This window comes from Crocodylus siamensis, chromosome 12 (assembly GCF_052110815.1).
Source record: "Crocodylus siamensis isolate JL-2025a chromosome 12, ASM5211081v1, whole genome shotgun sequence".
Classification (NCBI taxonomy): Eukaryota; Metazoa; Chordata; order Crocodylia; family Crocodylidae; genus Crocodylus; species Crocodylus siamensis.
This window is the reverse complement of record NC_143406.1, coordinates 10,431,670-10,448,330: the sequence shown is the minus strand read 5'-3', so window position 1 is coordinate 10,448,330 and position 16,661 is coordinate 10,431,670. Positions and strand designations below refer to the sequence as shown.

Here is a 16,661-nt window from a genome sequence, read left to right as displayed (position 1 = left end):
CCTGATTTGGGGTTGCTGCATGAGATTTTGTTTGCTTTACCAGGATAGATCTTCTGTGCAATAATCACCATCCCCAAGCATTCAATAAAGCATCAGTTGGGTCTCCCAGATCATGACGCTGGCTTAAATATGGTTTTAAAAAAACTAACTGATCTTGCTTTTCCTTTGCCTTTGGTTACTGAGGGATCAGGCCTTCAAGTTTTTTTGTGCAATTAGATGGGCTAAAAATTTCCGGTTTTGAAAAGGAAAGATTTTCACCTCATCACAAGGATCCCAGAACTGAGGCTATAAGAAATCCGTATGTAGCAAAACTGTACGGGCTGTCACTGATGCCAGTACTTGCATTTTTACCTTGTGTGACCTTTTGGGGCTTTAGTGGTTTTGATGAGAAACCAGGAGAACCAACACTGTTTTTACACCAGATCCTGAATGAAGCTGGTTATGCTACGCTTGGGAACTGCTGTGATAAGAGGGCACTAACACAAGATGGACAGCTTTTAGTCTTTAGGCTATTTCCTGTAAAATGCAGTAGCTAGGTATTAGCTCAGGACACAACATTCAGAGTTGGATTTCATTAACTGCACCAAAACATTTAATGGTGTTGGGATTCACGATCCTGGTGTAGCCCATTCACGACAGAAATCGAGGCTTTCATTTCAGATCTTTTTCTTGCCACCCCAAAATGAAGGGTTTTTACAAGAGCAAGAGCCTGTTTAGGACCATCTCTGGCAAAATTATGCCATAAATGAATCATCTCATGTAGACCTTTCTGTGGGTCAGAGGAACTGAACTAGAATTTTTCTACTGTGTTTAAACAGCATAGTGCCTAGCATGGGATCTAAATAAAGCACCAGGTTGCAGTGCAAGCAACAGAAACTTTCCATTTGTCAAATAATAACCACAAAACTTAGCATTTATGTGGTTTGTTTTTCATCTAAAATTCTGACAACACATTACAAATGAGGGTAAGTAATATTAACCCCATTTCACTGACACAGACCCTGAAACCCAGACTGGTTAAATCACATGGCCAAGTTCACACAGTTTTAAGTTGGTGGCAGAGAGCTACAGTGGTCAAGTCAATCTACAGATCTCCCAGTTCTGTTCCCGGCCTACTGGACCACAGAGAAAATGTGTTGAGATAGTTGGATGATGTAGCCTGCAATGAAAGGGAGCATCAGCATCCTCTAATGCAACAACGCTATGTACTAGGACTCACTGAATTTGTGGGAGCAATATCAAGCCTTATCTTAGCATTTGGCAGGTAAGTAAAGTGCTTTTCAAACTGCCAGCCACACATCTAAGCTAAACAGCTCCTTGTGATGGATTTTTAATGGTGTGTAGTTCAGTTTTTATTATATGGAGCTCAGATACTTTTTTGCTAGGTTTGCTTTAAAATGCAAATGGGTATGTAAATTTTTAAGTCTATACAGATTCTGCTCGACCTTAAGGTACTATGCATGTATTTTTTTTTTTTTAAATGCACAGCCACTCCTACATACATATACAACATTTCTGCAGCCCATCTTTAAAATGGGGTGAGCCTATGGTCAAATAACATGATGCAAGGTGTGCCCAAAGATAAATTAGTATCATTATTAACTGTTCACTCTTACTTGTAAACCAATAACACCTAAAGCCTCAGTTATGACCAGGCCCCAATTGTGCTAGACCTAGATCACCACACAGGCAGACAAAATCTGTGCCCTAAAGAGCTTATAATGTAATTTGCCCTCTGTGCTGCAATTCTTTACGCTCCCGTGCTGAACAACCACTGAAGCCATCAACAACAATCAGTAGCTTAAGGGAGGTGAATCTCCTAATTAAGGTGCAGCAGAATTATACTCGGTGCATTTGTGGATACTTCGTGATGGACTCCCATAGATAGGCAGTTGCCAAATAAAGGTGATCTCGTGTACAAGTCCCATTGTTATAACAATAAATAACAGTTACTTTGCACTTTTATAGCACCTTCTATCCAAGAACCTCATAGCATTATGTAAATATTAACAAAAGATTCATAAATCAAACCAAGTATTGTTAATTTTAGAGGGGAAAGACTGAGGCCTACAAAAGATGAGAAACTTGTCTATGTTTATACAGTAAGTCAGTGGCAGAGTCAGGAACAGAACCCAGATTTTTCTGGGTCATGCTTCCTAAATTTAAAGCAGGGGTGGGCAATGATTTCGGGCAGAGGGTCGCTTACTGAGTTTTGGCAAGACCTCCAGGGCCACATGACAGGCAGCCAGGGGAAGATAAATATTAAATTTTCTAAATTTTTTAAGGGCCCCACAGACTGGACAGAATGGCCTGGCGGGCCGCATCCAGCCCGCGGGCCACATTTTGCCCACCCCGATCTAAAGGATATCATAGACTTATTTACTGTGTTAGAGTGTGAATGACTGCAGCTTGTATCCCCAGTTGCCTTGTGTGACACTCTTGAGTTGGTTTCTGCTGCATACTTCTGTCACTTGCATCAAGAATTTAAAAGTGTATTTAAAATAACACTAGGTTCGTGGTTCTGACAAGCAGGGCATTTGCAGGGGACCACCATGGCAGATTCTGCTGATTCCGGGGGTCCAGCACTAAAATCTGAAATCACTAAAAAAGCACACAGGACAAGAAAAACAACTGTACAAAATGAGAGCATCAAGTACTGTCAAGAGGCTACTTACTGTACGGCACAAGGTGAGGGGGCTGAGTTGGCACCAGCTGCATGGCAGGACCTGGGGACTGTGGTTCATCAGCGACAGTGCCCGACTGTTGGAAAGCCAGGTCGATCTCTTCATCCGTCAGTCCTGGGGGAGAGGAGGAAAGGAGGTAAGTTTAGTACTTTTACTCACTTGACGCATTCATAATTAAATCTTCAAGCCAGGCAGAACCCTTTCAAGCTGCAGAAGGATTTTGATGGTGACTGCCTCCCCAATTTTGGATTCACTGAAATCTCTCCCCCTCTCTCTGCTGCAATTTAACCTTAAGCGACAGAATATTAGCCTCAACGCTGCTTCCAAATGTGGCTCATTCAATTTCCTTAATTTATCCTTGAGTTTATTGCTGCTTTTGAAGTAGCTTTCTATTGCAATTCTCCATTCTTCCCCCGAAAAAAAGATACCATCAACTGCAAATGTGGCTCATTTTAATCTGTAATGGTGTAAAAAAAAAAAAGAGGGGAAAAAACTAACAATAATGCATGAAAACAGACAGGGAAACAAAAAACTAATTATTGGGTTAGACGACTAATTAGTCTAGATCGTTTCCGAAGACGAGAATAATTTGCTTTATTTTATGACAAATGCAGAAATAAAAAGAAAAAAAATCAGGACTGACTCTGATTAGTATGAATGGGACACAGAATGCAGGGAGGAAATAAAACTATAACAAAACAGATCAAAACAAAGCCAAGACCAAACTTTCAGATTAGCATTGCCCCAGCCTATCACAGCCTGATTAGACTGCCTGAGGCTAGCCTGGTTTTTATTTTGCACATGGCAGTAGCCCCACACATGGTACATGTTGATGTAGTCTCTGCTGCCACTGGGAAATGCCAGGATGCCCATCTGTAAGCAGTCACAACATATGGAGAGGATTTGGCCAATGCGGGGTGGGGGGGGAGAAAAGCAGCTGAAAGATCCATGATGACCAGCATCTGTGAAGGAGGAAATACAGCTGGGTTGTTTTGTTTTTTTTAAACAGAAGGAAAAGTGCTTTAGAAAAAAGGAAAGTGGTATGAGGAAAGAGACTATGCCATTAGCCTGAAAAGTTATTTATCACTTGTACCTTGCCACCTAGCACACACGGAAACAGGTAAAAAGCCAAGGTCCTTGCCCTGAGGAATTTCCAGAGTAGTTCAAGTGGCCCCACTGTATACAGAGCACATATGAGAGAAGGAAGGGAGGAGATGAAAGCAGCATCGTTTGCAAAAGAAGCATGTGTCAAGGAAACAGATTTGGAGGAGAAGAAAGAGGCCACTCGACTCTTGGAAAGCTGTTTCAAGCATAAGGGGTAGCATGGAAGAAAGAGTAAAGCCCAGAATGGGGAGAAGAGCTGGAAGGAGCACTTTCTCTCCAACACTACTCAAGATAAATGGAGTTCAGCTGCATGGCCATGCTCGGTACTGTTGGTAGATGGAATTCATGAACTTTATCCCCTTTACAATATAGTGCTCCTCAACATCACAGTGAGATGTAATACAGAACAAAGCCTGCTTACAGGAGTTTATCCAGGATCTGAAATTTGACTGCATGCTATGAGTCTGATAGAGCAATCCATAATACAAGCAACACTGCCAGGAATAGATGTCAAGGCTTATAACACATAGCAGTGACCATGCCTGTCTTTTAGAGGGCTTTATAATTATGAGCTGATCTTCCCAGAACTCCTTTACGTTCAGTATTATCCCCATTTTAAAAAGGGGATACTCATACACAGAAAGGTTAAGTGACCCATTTCAGATCAGAGCTGGCTGTCAATGTCACACGTAGGATTTTAAATCTGAAGTTCTGGGCTTCACTTTTGGATACAACCAACCTACCTAAAAACAATCGTCTTGCATTTGATGCGGGCCTCATATAGCAAAGATACAGACAGACCAGCAACCAAGAGGGGACAGCAATAAGAGACACATGGACACATTCACTCAGGCGGTTGTTTTAAAGCCCCAGTAGCAATATTTATGGTACGTGAGCCCTGTTAGACAGTAAAATCCTAATAAGAAAGGAACTGTTTTAACCAATTCATAATTATCCAATAGAGGAGAGAGCATAAGCAGATGCTGGCATTATAGATCACTAGCAACCACGGAATTTTATAAGTCTGGAGCCAGACACACAAGGCTATATTAGCTGCTGACTGCAAATGCAGCTCTCTAAAAAAGGGCATTTTGTTCTGTTTCCATGCAAAGATAGCAGATGTGATAACATTTAACACTGAGAAACGTACAGTAAGTTATGGAGGATGCTTTGTCCTTGAGATCTTCAGGCTATGCAAAGAACAGGAAATAATGCTCATTGTTTCCCATTCCTACTACCCCCTCAATTCTCATCCTGTTTAGGAAAAAAAAGTTTTATAGATAAAATTTACTTCTTGCATTATTCTGGTCATGCCCACTAGCAAGACTCGAGTGTCACTGTTTCCATTACAGAATCCTGCTTTAACAGGGAAGAGAAAGTGCATGTGAATGGTAATGAGATATGAAAGCTTTCAGATTTAGTTTGCCGATTTGAATCCTGCACAAGTTCGGAGAGAGTAAAAGCTGCTACCATCCAATGGCTATTCTGTGGCTCTGTGCAGCGGTTTCATTCACATTACTAATAGCATCTCAGAAAACATTACTACAACTGGCTTCATTGTTAATAATGAAAGTACAAGACCGAAATAAGTACAGGGACTGGATACGTCCCTATCTGTCCATCTCCAACTATGTTGTTTACGAAGACCTATCACTTCGGTCTCTAACCACCAAGAGATCTACTGAAGGTCAGGGTTAAAGGCCAGAGAAAGAAAAAGCCAGCAGTTCAGCTCACCATTTCTGGATTCAGAGAAAATGTCTATCTCCAGGGCTGTCACTTTGGCACTTTTCATGAACACTAGCAAAAATTTATCAGGTATTTTAAGGAGTCTATTCTCAGGACTCTAACACTTCGCCATGAAAGTTTTTCTTCTCTCGTGCTCACAGCAAGAGCAACTTTTCCAAACCCAGGAAACTGTTTTCCAAAACTCAGGAATGCAAAAAACTATAGCGTTTTCAAAGAAACTGAAAACGCTGGGATCAAACCAGTGATCCGTCTGGCCTAGTAGCTTGTCTTGACTTAACCATCCTGGCATGCCTACTGAATATGAAACAAAATCAGAAATAGGTACCAATATCAGGAGTCATTTAACTTCACTCACCCATATGAATTCCGGTTTGCCTACACAAAAAGGAAGCCTAGGCATCTTGGTACTACCCTAAGTTAATATGTGTGTAGAGCAGATTGGGACATTTTAAGTGCTTAAAAAATGGAAAAGCGATGAAGAGAGCAACACTCAGTCATTCTGCCCACCAGGGATTCACAACACAAGAATACTCCCACCATTTGGCCCTTCTTGGATGTGCACTGGCTTATGGACATCAAAACTCATTCTGAGCTCTGGGGTACGCCACTTCTGTCCAACACCAGCACCCAGAATCGATAGCTCTTTCAACCCAGTGAGACCTGTAAAGTATCCACAGGCTTGCTTACTGCCCTTTTTCAGTACAAAGCTGGTTACCCAAACAGAATATGCGCTCTCTCTTGGGTGCATAAATGGTGCCACAAAAACTAGCCTTGCACTGAATATGATCGTCTCTGGGAACAAGCGTGTCAATAGCATCACATCAATGTAACAGAACATCCCCTGCAACCCTCGCCTCCCCCACGGTATGAAAGACAAACATTTTAGATCTTCTGGAGTCAGAGAGAGATCAAGACCATGCAGAATGCAAAAGGTTAAAAGGAACAATAAAGGAAACTGCCAATTGTAAGTGAATTATATTTGGCTTTGAAAGCTGAGCCACGGCTATATTATAAAAGGCATCTCTTTGCGTTGTTTACCATCACCCTGACTAATGCAGACCTTTTTTTTTGTTTTAAATAATCTCATGCAAATTAGACACACACTTCCTTCCAGTTGATTGCTATCTGCAAGGAATAATCTAACCGCAGAGGGTACTGAGCAAGGACTGAGCGGAGGAGAAGGATGCGAGGAAACTGTCTTCACAGCCCTACAGAATGCAAACCTCCTCCCCTCCCCCATCCGTCTACCTTGCTCCTCCGTAGAGCCGCGGCTTTTTGCAAGAATTAGTCGTAATTTTCATAAAACATTAAATTTTTCTTTTTTAGGTTGGAGGGTGTTAATTTACATTATCCAGCACCCAACAATATTTTGCACTCAGGTGTTCTCAGCAACGCTCATTCAGCAACTTCACTCCTGCCAGTCCCAATTTTCGGGAGTCAATCAGCTACACTGTTAGACAACAAAACAGGCCATGCTCTAAGCCTGCACTTGGGATGCCTACTTGGAAACTTCTTCGCTTGGGACTTTTAAAACTAAATTATCTATGTGATTTTATAACATCCATTGTCATGGACTCTGAGCATCTCCAATACATCAAAGCCTGTTTTCTTACAATACCTTTGTCCCCATTTTCTAGATGGGCAGGTAAGGCACAGAGGTAAACTACTTGCCCCAAGATTACACAGTGGATCTGCAGCAGATCTGGGGGTTCAAACCCAGATATTCTGAGTTTCAAATAAGCAGCTAGAGCACTAGGAAAACGTACTATAAAGAAGCAACCCCGCATCAGCTGGGAGATTGACTGGATGACTTAACGAGTCATTTCCAACTCTTGCACGTTCCTTGTAGGGCATCATATTCAGTCCCTATCCAGTCTAGGTATTTTTCTTTTTATTATGTTCCCCAGTGTTTTATCCAGTCCGGTAACTGAGGCCGCAGATTCATTAATACCTGAAGAAAGGGTCAGGTTTGAGGAGAAAAATTCTCACTAGAAAAAGGAAAATATGTTGTCTCCTTAGGAGTGGACAGGAAAAAATAATTTAATTCTTTCCTGGATTCTCCAACCCAGCCTTTTACCACTCTGTCTGCTAGATGGCCCTGGGGCTGTTGTCACACCTGAGGTAAACAGAGCCAAACCAGAGACAAACAGGATTTTCTTTTTCTCATGATTTCTGTTAAAAAGCAAACAAACCCAAACGGGCTGACTTTGTTCAGCTGAACAACGAGCTACCTGTCTGCATGAAGTCTCTATCAGACCCCACATCACTAAAAGGAAAATCTGCTGGCAGGAATCCTGAAACGACGTTACGGTCCTGTTCCTGAAAGCCACAAGAGCCAACTGCTTTCTTAAGGACATGGTCAGATTTTAAAAGAATCGCCATAAAAATATCCTGGGATTGGCTGAAGATTAACGAGCCCACCTGTTCAGTCAGTTCTATACGCCGCTACCTGGTTCTTTACCCGGGACGCTCGTCTTACTGTTCATTAACACGCTTGTACCTCCAAAAAGTTCATGTCGTTTAATACATTTCATGGGGAGCTCCTGATCCTTATCCTTCCACCTGCCCTTGTTAAAGAGGCAACATAAGTTCAATTTCAACTGAAGGTTTTACCAAAATCTAAGGTCAGCAGAAGCAGCCAGCTGATTTTTTAAATTGTTTTTTTTTTTTTTGCCTTTCTTTGAATGAAGATACTTGACTTGGATTTAGACATCCCCCGCTGCACTCATAACCCCGTCATTGTACAAGTGCCCGGGAATGTGAATGTCAAAGTGAATGAGCTGACCGGTCTCAAATACAAAAATGCAAAAAGCAAGGCAATTTTAAGAAAAACTGAGCTCGCTTTGAATTCTCACAGCTTTAATCATCCAATTAACAGCATTCAAGGTGCTGTTAATTACACAGCTATGAACTTTTAACAATATATATTTCATATCCATTTTTAATCTGTTTGTGTCCCTTTGATTCTTGGTTTATCCTACACAAAACTAAAAAGAGAAAAATCTGACTGGCAACAAAGTGATAAATATTACATTGGGCCATTAGGGGTGGGGGAGAAAGGGTTAAAAATAAGAGTATTTTGATGTTAGGAGGAAAAAAAAGCAAACCCAAACTGGCAGCAGTTTCTCTTCCTGGTCAGGCTCTTGGAGTCTATAATAAAATGAAGTGTAATGGAGGAGAGGAGGGCAATGTCAGAGGGTGAGGGTTTGGGAGAGAGGCTGTTAAGTATCTCCCTCTCCTCAGCTGTGTTTACTCCATTTACAGCCCCCCCTGATTGATTACAGGGACAAAAGGAAAGTGAACAGGCAGTTGTTCCTCTCCCCAAACCCCAGAGGAAGGGGGCTGCCCCCCCCAGCAGCTGAAAGCTCCAAACTCTCCTTAAAGTGCCTGAAATTAAAAGGACAGAACCAGAGGCTCAGCAGGGGAAAGAAGAAAAAGTAAAAGGGGGGGATTTTTTTTTTATTTATTTTATTATTAACATTTTGTTGGAACAGTGGAGTGCAATAAGGACTCTCAGAGCCGTTAAAAGTCGTCGGGTGACCTGCAGACCCCTATTTCCCAGAGCCTTGTATAAAATTGAATTTTTTAAACATAAATTACACGTAATGACGACACTGTAAAAACTAACAGTAATGGAAAGCTGTGCTGTATTTCATTAGCCTGTATTATTCCGTGCCACCTGATCCAGCCGGGCCTTGTTTATGAGTTAGTGTGTTAGCAGATGCCGATGGAAGCATTTGCTTCGACCTTGCTCTTCTCATTGGGGCATGAAATTACGACGGCAGCACCTTGATATTACAGCCATAAATACAGTAAACTGCAAATTTAAGCCAACGGCTCCTATTGTCTCCGAACATAAAGCTGATCGGTATTTATTTAAAAGGAGAACGAAAAAAAATATTATATATCACCTTGTTTATGGGTCCAGTCCCCCCCCTTCCCCTAATCTGCCTTATTCACTTGGTTAAATACTAAACAAACAAACTAAATCCTCCCTATTTTCTACTGATTAAATATTCTCATGAAATGAGTATTGTCTTCAGAAAACTGGATCAAAGTATTTTCGCCCTGAATAGGAAAGGGCAGGCTTCTTGTTTAATGCATCTTTAAATGGAAAACCAGGAACAAGTGCTGCAACTTTTCTTGTGTATTTTGAACTCCTCACATTTAGAAAACAAGGAAAAAAAGTTGTTCCTGGTCATGAAAAAAGTGCATGCGTGTGTGTGTCTGTGTACGCATGCATGCACATGGGTGTGCGCATGCATGTGTGCGTGAGAGAGAAGGGACTATCTTTTTCTCCAGTTATTTTCTGTCTTAAATGAGCTGTCCCTTGTAAATACTATTTCAAAAGCTGCAGGAAAAAATTGCGATAAAATTTAGAAAATAAAGAAAAAACATTAAAGGAAAGAGTGGAAAAGGGAATGCACAAGAGCACGGAAGATTTCCCAGTGAAGGAGAACTTAGGGCATCTTTCTTGCCTTGGGCATTTTGGGGAAATACCCGCCATACATGGGAACACGCCCACAAAAATATATTAGAGGAAAAATAAAACACAAAGGCAAAAGGACACTGGGATATTACACAGCATCTCTCAGCATAAATCACTGCATTACAAGCTAGTGCAAAATGTATTTCACTGGTGGTTTCAAAGCAGAGAAGACACAGTTTCACCTGTTATAGGAGAGGTCAGGTCTTCCTCTTCTAATGCAAGGAGAGTTCTCCAGTCCTGGGAAGTACGTTATCTCTGCCACACAGGAAAAAAGGGAGGGATGGTTCAGGCACAGCTTCCAGTACTAAATTAGATACTTTGCAGGGCAATGCATTAGGAAGAGGGGGAAGAGAACAAACCTGTACTGGGGGCCGAAGAAGTAAATGGATGATGTGATGTAATGTAGTGGATCTTTTCCCTTTCAAAATTGCTAAAGACAGCAATAGCAGCAGGATTTGGACCTCTGAATTCCTGAGCAACTACCTTCTATCCAGCAGAATGCCCACTTTGACCATCATAGCTTTTGCTCCAAACAACGTCTTAGTTACAAAGAGGATAGCTGGTAGTGTCACAGTCTGAGCCAAATGAGGTAGGACCATAAATTCTCATAGTCTTTAGTTAGAGAATCCATAGCGAGACCTGCCTTTTGGCCAGTTCTTCCCAAGGAGGCACATGCCTAAGAGACGCACAGAACTGCTCTAGGGAACTGTATGACCAGCAAACAAGACACAAGCAAGCTACCACTCTACAGAACATGAATTGAGATCTCTCTTTCTAGAAATACGAGGAATTGCAATCATCATCTCCAGTACCTATTTTTAGGTCTCTCGCCTGCAGCTGTTCATTTTTATCGTAATAAATTTAGAGAAACATTATCTGATAGAAGATCTTTGTGGGGTACTAAAGGGGCAGATGACAATGCTCGTTCAGTACACAGGTTTTCTCTAACATAAAAAGCACGACATATGGGGCTAAACTGGAAGACAAACTCATAGCAAACAGCTATGGAGGCGGCACAGGGCACACTCTCTGTTGTATAACTCACTCAGAAAGCACATGGCTTGAGACTGTTACGTGCGGGACCAAGTGCCTCCATACATCAGAGGCTGTGGGGATTAGAGAGTCCATGGTAAGAAGTTAATTCAACAGTACAGTTATTTACCATGAATGAGACATGGCCAACAGATATTTGGTTTAGGGAAGCACGTACAAAACACTACCCTTAGGAAACTCAGGTCACAAATGAGGTAGGTGCTAACCATGTAATTGTAATGTTATCATAACATAAATATCTGCCATCTCGAAGGAAATGGATGCTTGGTGCTTTCAGTGGTTGACACTTGTTTGAAAACACCATATCCCAGACTAGTACCAGTGAGCATCTGCTGCACGTTATGGAGAGCTGGCAGGTCCCAGGCTGGTGGCTACTGTTGTGTGTTACATGATTAGTGGCTAAAGGCTCCAACAGAGATCAGGCCCCAGTTTGCTAAGGCGTTTTACAGGCAGAGCAAAAGATAGCCTCTGTTTCAAGGATCCTACAGTCTAAACAGATAAGACAGACTGAGAAGGGAAATTAACTGCCCCAGTTCACACAACAGGTCAAAGGCAGCACTGGGAACAGCAGCTTTGACTCATGGGTCCCCTTTGCCCAAAACTGTGCTCACCAGCCCATACTATTCCTTGTTTCCAAGCTGTTATTACAAAAACTAAAAGGGTTGAGGGGCCTGTAAAACTTGCTGCAAGGAAAGGAAGCCAACCTAGCTGAACTTCATTACAGCTAAAATAAAAGCAGGCAGAAAAAGCAGCAGAATGTGGTCTCGGATAGATCTTACATTGCAGCTTCCAGCCAAAATTGAGAGAAGGGTAGAGACTGGGAGCCAGGCCACGTGTGCCTTGTAAGTTGGAGGGGAAGAGGAGCGCAGGCACTGGGCAGCACCTATGAGAAACAGGAGGGAGTGGTAAGTAAGAACCAGGTAGCATAGTCGCATAGCAGGGAGCAGTATGGCACAGATGGAGAAGGGAAGGGGAGCTGGCATCAGATCGGCATGTGCATGAAAGGAGCAACACAGAAAGAAAATGCTCTCTGTTTGTGGTACCCACCTGCACTGTCATCTTACAGTACAGTCTGTGAAGCTCTCTGGGCCACATTCCTGCACAGCACATGGCAAAACCAAGCCCCAAACCATTATTGGGGCTCTTCTGCACTACTGTAATACAAATAAGATCACTGGACACATCTACACGTTCATTAATGCACCCTAGTAACTGCACAGTAAGTTTAGTATTTGGTAAACCAAGTACTAATTCAATGTGCAGTAACTCATGCTACCAAGCAGTAGCCCCGGTGCACAGGGGTTTTGTTTTTTTTGAATGCTTACTTTGCAGTAGCCGAAAAACGTGGTGGAGGAGCATATAGCACAGTTTTTGACTGGCATGCTATCATGCCATGTAATTTGGATACTGCACCGTGTAATTTGGATACTGTGCAGTAAGCGTCTCATGTAGACACGCCCACTATGTGGGAGGAGGAGATTAAATAAAGAGCAAAAGGAAACAGTGATCCTACTTTCTTATACAGGGACAAAAGCTAAAAGCTTTAAACACAGTTAAATTTCAGCAATATTTACTTAACGCTGCTTTTTCATGTAAGCAATTGCCATCCTTGTCACAGGCACTGGAAATGGGATTGGAAGATTGTCTGTGAAATCATCATTCTGCTAAATTGGAGATCATGCCAGGAAATCCTTGTGCCAAAGGATCCAGGAGGGAAAGGGTCAATCGCTCCTGCAGTGGCTTTGGTCTCCACAGCCCCAAAATAAACCAGCTGTGTTGTTAAAGGGGCCCAAGATAAAAAGTCCCCAAAAGGAACCAAAGAGGCCAAAACCCCTTCATGCTTTAGAAACATCTCCTCAGTGTGAAAAAAGTCTGCTCCTTCAGTAACCAGTCATTTAGTAGAAGAACTTGATCAGGATGAAACTGATCTTTGCTTGCTCTTCAATCCGAAAGAGTATTTTTCAGGGGCTGAAAGAAAAAAACTTGCAGTTTCCTGCAGTTGAAATAAGATACTGACAATTGTGGAGGGGCTTCTTTTTTTCTTTATCTTTAATATGAAACTATTAAACCACATTTCCAAATTGACGGAGCTGACTGGCACTGACCAGCAGCACCTTCAACACATGACCTACCAGGCCCACTGGCTCAGGACCTTTGCTGGCTGTTTCACAGTAAGACACAGTTTTAGTCTAGGGATAGGAGGGAGCACCCTGGGGGCATGGGTGACTGGCGCCTCCTGAGTCGGGGGGGGGGGGGGGGTGTCACAATTTGTGGGCAGCCCCAGGGGCTGGCCAAAAAGTTCTCTGGGGGACCAGAGAGCCCCGGCCCCACACGCTGCAGCTTAGTGCCCTCCAACCACCTCCACCACATGCCACCGGCCTGCGCAGCAAAACAGGCCCCCAGCACTTTCAGGGGCCAATCTTGGGGGGAGCACATGCCCCGCTGTGCTCCCTCCCCCCACCGGCTGCCTGTGCCTGGGGGCTTGCACTGAAAGGGGCAGCAGGAACTCAAACAGCTTTTAAATTATTTCAGGAGAGCTCAAGCAACAGCAGCAAAAGCTCAAGTGCCTCTTTTGTCAAGGTGCTACAAACTCAATGGCCAGCTATAAAGACTTTCTATTTGCAAGGTGGCATACAATGGAAAAATGGAAGGCAAACAGCCCAAGGTGAGATGACTGTTGGCCATACAAGGAACTTTCTTCAAAGCTCCAGTGTGGGGTCACCTAACATGAAGGAGGTATATTTTAAAGAGTAGTCAGGAAGGGCATCTTTATGATACCACTGAAAGGCCTGGCCAACTATTCAGGTCACGACTGCCTTGCTTGAAAGTGATTTTGATGTTTGCTGTCCAATTCTTTCCAGACTTTTATAAAAATTCAATTTTTCTGGAACGGATTTATCATTGTGTAAATACATTCAGTTTTAGCATAGGGCTCTGCATCTCTTGAAAGAAATGAAAGATGTCTGGGTCGGCAACATCACGCTGATCTGTTATTACAGGGAGCGGATGCCTGGTATGAAATTCCAGGTCCAGAATTTTTGAAGTCTAAGGATTTGAATGAATAAATCCGATAAGAGAGCAGGGGATGGTTTGTCAACAATTTCATACCTATCCAGGAATCATTTAACAGGATTTGTGAGGATGTCTGGGGTGCAGCAGAATTTTTATACAGAAGAATGAGAAATCTCATCTTCATGCACCATGCCCAGTTCTTTCTATTACTCCAGAATTTCTGATGGCTCCTAATGCACTAGCTAGGGCATCTGGGATATTTTACATTAGACAATGGCTGTCAGAGAGTGCTCTCTACCGCCTAAGATTGATTGGAATGTAAAGGGCAATTTGCCTTGATGTTACATGCTGCTCCTTTTACTATCAAAACTTTAAGCTTTACAAAGAAACAGAATAAACAAATCAGCCTGGGCTGATCCCAGGAAGAGTCATATAAAGGGTGTGTAGTCAGTGACCTTTTAGTGTATGAGAGACAGTGATACACATACCAGCCACTGCCATTTCTTCTATACCCCGTCTATGTCAGGAGGTTGCTGTAACAAGGCGCACAGCATCTATCTGCTGCCTGTTGTAAACGCAACCTGGGAGAGGCTGGTCCGAAGTGAGGCTTGGGATCAAGGAAACTGAAGCGTTAATCCATTTTACTCCTTCTGTGGCCTCAGGCAAGAAACTGCACTTTCCTGCCTCAGTTTCCCCATCTACAGTAAGAGGCCACATTAGGCAGCTACATAATCTGCTGTGTACCAAGAGGGTTAGTTTGATAAAGAAAAACGCATCTGTGTTCATTATTATGACAGCATGAACAGTTCAAGTAAATCTGCTTTGCAGCTCCTCCGCAATGAAAGCATTCCACTATGCTACTATGAAGACACGTGGCAGCAAGTATTCACTACAGATTACAAACCACTCTGATTCTTTATTCTTTTGTTTTAAAGATGTTTTTATACACCATTAAAATCCTGTTTGCTGAATGCTAGTAAAAAGCTAGCCACCTGTAAAATGAAAAGTGGATGCTGCCGATAAGGGTAGAAATACATTTTGTTTAAAAGCTACAACTACTTTTTAATTTTTAAAACATATACACGTATGTCTCTGCCCACCGCTCACAATTCTGCTGGCTACAGTCGCATCCATTTAGAAAACCACCAGCTTTGTCATCACAGAGGATGTTAATCTCAGGCAGTGGGGAAGGAGAAACAGCAGCCAAAGAACTGTAAAGCCAGTAAACTTTCGAGAAACGGAAGAGTGTGTATTCAGGCAAAACGAGCTTAGTAATAAGGAGCAAAGACTGAAAACTACAAGGTGGGGGGAAATGTAGAATAGCTTGCAAAGGCAACATTATCCAAAGTGGGTGTATTCAGGTATTTATTGCATGAGTCTTCAGCACTTCTTCAGATTTCTGATGAAAATTCAAGGAGCCTAGAGGAAATGCCCAAAAGGCAACTAACGCTAACAACACTAAAAATAATGAAGCTGAAACTGTGGAAAAACTATGGTGGCTGCACACAGAGTACCGGAGTGGCAAGGTATAAAAGGAGTTTCATCATTACTCTCTTGGGACGTGCACAGAGCATACTAACTGCCTCCAGGTCTCTGGGGCTCCGATTACCATGCCAAAACACACCTCCAGAGTTTCCTTATTAGTATAATAAAAGGCTTTATGCTTTGGGGTTCTATTCCCAGCTCCACCATTGACCTTGTGCAGGTCACTTAACCTCCATGTGCCTCAGTTTCTCCACCTGTAAAACAGGAATAAAAGTGAAGGCAAACTGCTGAGAATCTGACGACAAGTGTCAGATATGCTCTAAGTGGTATTATTTACAGAGAATGACTGAAGTCGCAGGATCTATGCATCACATGCATTAGATATGCAATTTGCAACTAAACTTATTCAGTGAATTTTGCTTATTTTTCTGTTTGTTCCTCATTTCCATAAACACTTCCTTATGTGTAGCCAGCAAGTGAGAAGCCCGTGGGCACACAGGACATGCTGTATACTCCTGTTCCCTAACTGGAGGAATGACACACTTAGAACCAGGTTTCTGGGGTGAACGCTCACACCAATAAGCTCAAGGTTTGACCAGGTACTGCTTCCTGCAGCAACTTCCTAGGCTGGACCTTCAAGAAAGGACGACTGGGCAAGTCAAGGCAAACCCATTTAAAAACTAGAGCAAACATTCGGAAATGGCTGTGGGCAGGTTACTGCACACACGTCAGACCAGAGGGTGCGGCAGCTGACGAGGCTGGAGACTCAGGAACTGAATCTGCAGACTCCACTTTCTACTGGGATAGCAATAACCGGTAGTTTAAAAATCTCCAAGTATCCTCTGGAGAAACATCGGGTCTTTAGATATATAGAAAAGAGGAGAGTGGGCAGATGGGCCCTACTGAGCACTAAGCAGAAAACTTGGTCTCTCTTACTAGGGTACCACAAGGCAACCGGCTCCAGCAACTCTTCAAGCACAGGGATGTAAAAACAGCTCCCACATGAAAGTGCATAGAGCTGGGGTCAGGGATAAAGGGGCAGGAAGGATATGTTTTGATGATCCCTGTCACTCCAGATCAATCTGAAA

The 16,661-nt window shown here is 42.7% G+C and overlaps 1 protein-coding gene across 1 annotated transcript in view; it reads right to left on the bottom strand.

The window, feature by feature from the left end:
* PEX14 (peroxisomal biogenesis factor 14) overlaps positions 1–16,661 on the bottom strand; it is an 88,841-nt gene that overhangs the window by 16,848 nt on the left and 55,332 nt on the right. Inside the window, exon 4 of the mRNA XM_090024488.1 lies at positions 2,676–2,798. Coding sequence (XP_089880614.1) covers positions 2,676–2,798 — 123 coding nt within the window. The remainder of the gene's footprint in view (positions 1–2,675; positions 2,799–16,661) is intronic.